A 6,000-nucleotide genomic window follows, 5' to 3' on the forward strand; every position below is an offset into this window, starting at 1 on the left:
GACCTTAAAATTAATAAGGGCAAGTCATTAGAGAAACGATTTAGATTGAAATCAGGGGTGAAAAAGTTAAATGTAATTTTTTGAATATTCAAAATTTGGTGGGTGGCTAGGTGGCTTCATCACATAGTTTAAAAAAATGGAATAAAAACTTCTAAGGTCTGCAATTTTTTGGATTAACTTGTTAATATTTTTGGTATAACAGATTTGATGAGTGGCCTGATGGCTTTACCAGACTAGGTATGTGATATTAATTCCACTGCATATACGTCACGTGGATTATATTTGACGTATACACTATGGAATTGACATTTAAGATCGAGGGGATTTCGTAAATCTATATAAAATTGGAAATGTTGGAGATACTTTGAGTTGTAAGATTGATGTATGGCCTGATGGCTTTATCAGAATAAAATTACATTTATTATATTCATTAATTTTTTTATTTTCTAAAAAAAATTCAATACGTAATGAATGTCTGACACTATATTTTTTATGTTCCCAGTAATTCAAAAAGGATTGATAAAAAATCTCTTGAAGTAATCTATGTAAACAGTATATTAACTTCCAAAATTTGCTTGTATTTTTTCTATTTTGTTTATTCGTTTTGACTTTTTAAGTTTGTCGAGTGCCTAGACGTCCTATATTTATTATTTTCATAATCATTCACAAGGAATTGATGACAAATGTCTTATGGTGAGCTAGACACCTTTTAAGATGTCTTGTATTTATTGTGTTCATAACCATTCACAATGAATTGATAACAAATTGTCTTAAAGTGATATAGCAACACATAAACTTCTTCACAAGTATGAAACTTTATATATATTGAATAATGCAATTGGATGAGTGGTCAGATGGCTATAGAAGACTGAGTTTGTTGCAATAGAATATTAATTTGGCCCTTGGCAATACAAAAAAGGAAATTGAATAAAAATTGTAATTTAAATTGTCAATTCCCTTAATTAAAAATGAAATAAATGCCATTCCTTTGTAAAATGCATAATTTAGGACCCAGTGTGAAAAGTCATTTAACAAAAAAACAAACTGGTCAGTTATCAACATTTCCACATGTGAAATATCCGAACCACCCTTAAATCCCCAAGGTAATAATAAGAACACCGTAACGAATCAACCTGTTATAATTTAAAAAAAAAAATATTTTTGTTGTTTTAAATGTCCATAAAAAAGAGAATAATGCCCCGTTTTCCAACAAACAGGTGCACACTGACTCAACGGATTTTATTTTGTTTTTCACTTGTTACATATTTCCCACCCCTTATATCGTTTTCAAATTTTCATTTCAATTTTACTCCTATTATGTTTTGGTTGTATTGGTCATATTGATCGTTTTTGTTATGGTCTATGAATAGTCGGGGGCCATACAACAGGTAGCCAGGTAGCCGGCTAAACAAAACAGAACAAAAAAATGTGTTCACCTATTTAGGCAAAGTTAATTAGCAATTTTATGTTAAGTCATCGGTAAGGTGCTACTAGTCGATTAGAAAAATGAAAAACAATTCTCATTTTGTTATTATTCTTTTTTTCAAAATGTATTTTCTTGGGAAATTTTTTTGAAAGTGGCAAGAGTGGGAGCGTTTCAAAATATGTGTGTGTGCAATTGCGTAAAATAAATAAAAAATGATAAAGCAACAATTTTTTAGTTAAATGAAAACATGTTTTTTTCAGGTGGCCTAACATGTGTGTAATGCTATTTTTAAAACAAGCTGGTTTGAAATTTTTTATGATTTTCGTGAAATTATGTTGAAAGTAATGTGTTTCTTTAATAAATAACAGAAAAATCCGACAAGTTTTTCTGAAATGTGAAATTGGTTACTACAGGTTTGATGGGTTGCCGGGCCATTAAAGAAAATGAAATAAGCCCACCCAGTAATAGAATTTCTCCCTTTTGACGTCATATGATAAGCTTTCATAAAGTCACCTGGGCACATGTCAAACTAGAATTTAAGATACATAACGGAAATAACAAAAGTAATAATTTTTAAGCAATAAAAATCTAAAAAATTTTTAGAAATGTAAAATTTTTGTTACATGTTTGACGAGTTGTGTTAATATTTAAGAAAATGTAATATTTTAGAAATTTATTTAGCCACCCAGTAATATTATTTGTAAACATTTGTATTTTCCGACGTCATAGGAGAAACTTCTCAAAAGACTCATGGCCACATGTCAAACTAGAATTCAAGGTTTTGGGACAGAATTGCTAGTTTTAATAGACTAATGTTCAAGTTTCATTTTTGGACAATTAAAATCGTACAAGTTTTGAAAAATGTGAAATTTTTGTTACGAGTTTGACGTGTCGCCATTCCATTGAAAAAAAAAATTATATAGCCAGCTGGTTATACAATTTATGAAAATTTTAATATCGGTTTATTTTAAAGGGAAATTTTTTTTAAGTATAATACAATATTTACATTATACCGGATTTAGTGAATCCAATGAGTTTAAATTCCATTGTCATTATATATCAAAAAAAATCTCATAGAGGATAATTATCTTTTTCATAGGAAATGAATTATAAAAAGAATGTCGTAGTTTTTTTCAACGCAATATTAAAAGGGTTCTTTTGATTATTCCTGACAATTTTCATAAAATTGTGGCACACAACATTTCATATAAAATAGTGAATTGTATTGCTCAATAAAATACATTTTGTTTTTTAGTTATAATTTCTTTGGCACCTCATATTCCCAACAGAACAGCTGACTTACTTCCATATTTAAGACATTATTGTAAATTCAAAAAGAATTGATCACAAATGCTTTAAAGGCGACTGGCGACATATTCATTTAATGAAATGTTGATTTATGAATTATTAAATATTTTAAAATGTATCTAAGCTCTTTTTTCTTAGTGACAAATATAATTTTGGAATTAGTACTTAAAAATGAAAAAAAAAAATAAAATATGAAAACTAATGTTAATTCAAAAGAGCATTGATGCTGAAGGAAAATTTCCCTCAAATGAAAATGGTATTAGTGAGATCATTTTCTAAATTCTTCAATTATTTCTCTGTTTCAGAACCAGTAAGAATCTACATATCATGAAGAATTCAATAAATTGGAAAAAGCTTTTTTAATAACATCTTCTTTGGCATCAGCTGATTTACATACTTATTTGAGACATTATTGGCAATTCAAAGAGAGATGATGGCAAATGTCGTAAAGACGTCTGGCCACATATCAAATTACCGTTGAAAAGTATGAAGTGTTTGATTATAACAAGGAAATTACTTTAAAAGGTGTCTTAGGCGTTTTTTCTTATGAAAAAATTATTTTTTAATTTTTAAAGCATGCAAGCACCTTCAATTTTAACAAAAAAATCTCCTTAATATGTTGGAAAAGTTTTGCCAGTTGCAAATAAGATCTTCTTTGGCATCAGCTGATTTACATCCATGCTTGAGACATTATTGGTAATTCAAAATGAGATGATGACAAATGTTTTAAAGGTGTCAGGCCACATATGGAATTACCTTTAGATACCATGAAATGTTTGATTATGAATTAGAAATTATTTTAAAAAGGTATATTGAAATATAATATGGAAGGATCTACAAATTTGAAGAATTTCCCATGACTAAATTTAAATTTTTTTCCAGTATCAGACGCATAATAACATATTCTTTAGCATCAGCTGATTTGATGTAAGTTGATTATAGATTTGAGACATTATTGTGTAATTCATAAAGAAATGATTACAAATGTCTTAAAGGTGTCTGGCCACATATGGAATTACCTTTAGCTACCATGAAATGTTTAATTTTAATTTGGAAATTATTTTTTAATGATATTTTTGCCTTCATTTTCCTAATAAAAGAAAACAATTTGCAATTAATTAAAAAAAGGAAATTATTTTAATATGGAAATCGAAGCCAAATTAATAGAGCATTGATACTGAAGGAAAAATTTTAGGTGAAGAAATTTGTTTTCTACTAAAACGGCATTTACATTATAACTTTTTACGGGGTTAACCTTCTCTATGAGGATTTATTAATGGAATTGACAAATTAGATCACTTCGAAGGGGGAACTGAAGCCAAAGAGACAAAGCACGTCCAGATGGATCATATCTCTTCTGTTTAAAATTGACAGTGCCTTTGTCGTATATATTCGATATGGTCAAGGCATTTTTGAATGGCAAATGTGATTTTTACTTATTTTTAGATTTGAAAATTGAAAAAAAAACTAAGACGCCATATGCCAAAATATAAACACATTTACAAAATCAACAAAAATATATATTTACGTGCAAAACCAATTATGGACTTTTTTGTTTATTTCTCTCTAATGCATTTCTCAAGTAAATTATTGTGAAATTGAAAAAAAAAACGTCTAAGAAATATTCCAATAGAACCAAATATAAATAATTCATTTACGGTTTACAGAAAATTGCACTGAATACAAAAACCAGAGATAAGAATTTAATTATTTAGCTTGGGATAAGGCACGTATTTGCTGGGCAAATGCATGAGTGTGTATGAATAAGCCAGGTTTTAACAAGAAAATACTGGTTTAAAGCTCTCTGAGAGAAATTAAACTTTTCGGCCATATTTCTTATTTTTTTACAACTCTCAAAAATTTCTAGAGAGCGCGCAAACAAAAAGAGAGGTTAAGTAAACACAATTGAATTTCTCAATAACAATTTTTTGTTACTTTGGTGTTGAAGTGGGTGACTCAACTTGTGAAGCTTGAATTATTACTGGAAAGGGGGGAAAGAGAATTTTCTCACAAGATTTCCATTATTTTTTAGATTTTCTATATGCTCCCCTGATCTTTGTTTAAGAGTTATAAATATAATTTTTTCCAAACTTACCTGTGGGTAAAATAGCATTATTTTCACGTCTCCAACTGATGGTGGGTGTGGGATAACCGCTGGCATAACATTCCATTTGCACTTCACTGCCCTCGCTGGCCACCAATGATTGCGTGGAATTATCAGAGATTACGGGAGGACGTCTTACGGACAGCATAACATTGGCACTGACTTTATGTGTGACCGACATTACAATCTGACAGGTATATTGCCCAGCATCGGTCTCTTGAATATCTTTTATCTGCAGTTTATAGGTTGATGAATTTGGATCGTAGCGCAGAGCAAATCGTGAATCTTTGATAACCAATGTTGAACCAGTCGATAAGAATACCGAATCACCAGCATTTTTGGTCCATATTACGGGATAATCGGTGGCATATTGTACAGAACAATCAAATTCTACAGTACCGCCAATATCTTTGATCTGTTCTTGTGTGATATATGAAATTGTGGGTGTTCTTTGGGCATCCACGAAAGAATTCAGGCACAGCAGGGTTACAAAGAGGCCAACTATTGTGCTGGAGATATGTGTAGAGATTCTACTTCTAAACGTGGACATTTTGTGTTTTTAGAAAATGTATTTGTTTTTTGGTTTAAATTTATTAGTTATTTTTTTTCTTAAGTTTTCTTCAACGAGATCTATCCGAAGAAGAAGCAGAAAACAACAAAAATATTGCACCACACCCTAAGACCGTTGTTAAGAGTCGTTTATTTTTCTTTTTGTTTGATTGGAAAAGAAACGCTTAATAATTTAATGCTTTGGCTTGATCTTTTCAAGTTGTTTCTTTTTTTGTTTCGTATCTTCGCGACGTCGCGTACTCTAGAGCTGCTGCTTCTTCTTAAAGAGTCAAGTAGATACTAAACGAGACTGTGCTCTTCTTGTTTTTTCCTTTTTGCCTGATGCTCAGTTAATTGACTGTGACTTGTATTATAACTGTTATACAAATGACAGCACAAAATAAAAGAGCGAGAGAGCGGGAAATTTAAGCCAAGTTTAAAAAACACACTCAAACACGTTTACACAGTACGATTCAAAACACGTATTTTCTTTTCATTCGTTCACTCTCTTCTCTTTCTCACAAAGCGCACACACACTTTCTTCCTTCCTTTCTCACGGGGCAACAACAAACGTTTTAACCGTTATTCAAAACCTCTGTACGTCTTTACTCGT

At 30.4% G+C, this 6,000-nt stretch overlaps 1 protein-coding gene across 1 annotated transcript in view; it reads right to left on the reverse strand.

Moving 5' to 3' along the window:
* Positions 1-5,388, reverse strand: part of LOC133329743 (lachesin) — a 37,874-nt gene extending 32,486 nt beyond the window's left edge. Inside the window, exon 1 of the mRNA XM_061538209.1 lies at positions 4,830-5,388. Within this exon, the coding sequence (XP_061394193.1) occupies positions 4,830-5,388 (559 nt within the window). The remainder of the gene's footprint in view (positions 1-4,829) is intronic.
* Between the last annotated feature and the right edge of the window lie 612 nt (positions 5,389-6,000).

The sequence above is a fragment of the Musca vetustissima genome, unplaced genomic scaffold (genome assembly GCF_032173495.1).
Source record: "Musca vetustissima isolate MV318-11 ecotype Yass unplaced genomic scaffold, APGP_CSIRO_Mvet_v1 utg20142, whole genome shotgun sequence".
Lineage (NCBI taxonomy): Eukaryota > Metazoa > Arthropoda > Insecta > Diptera > Muscidae > Musca > Musca vetustissima.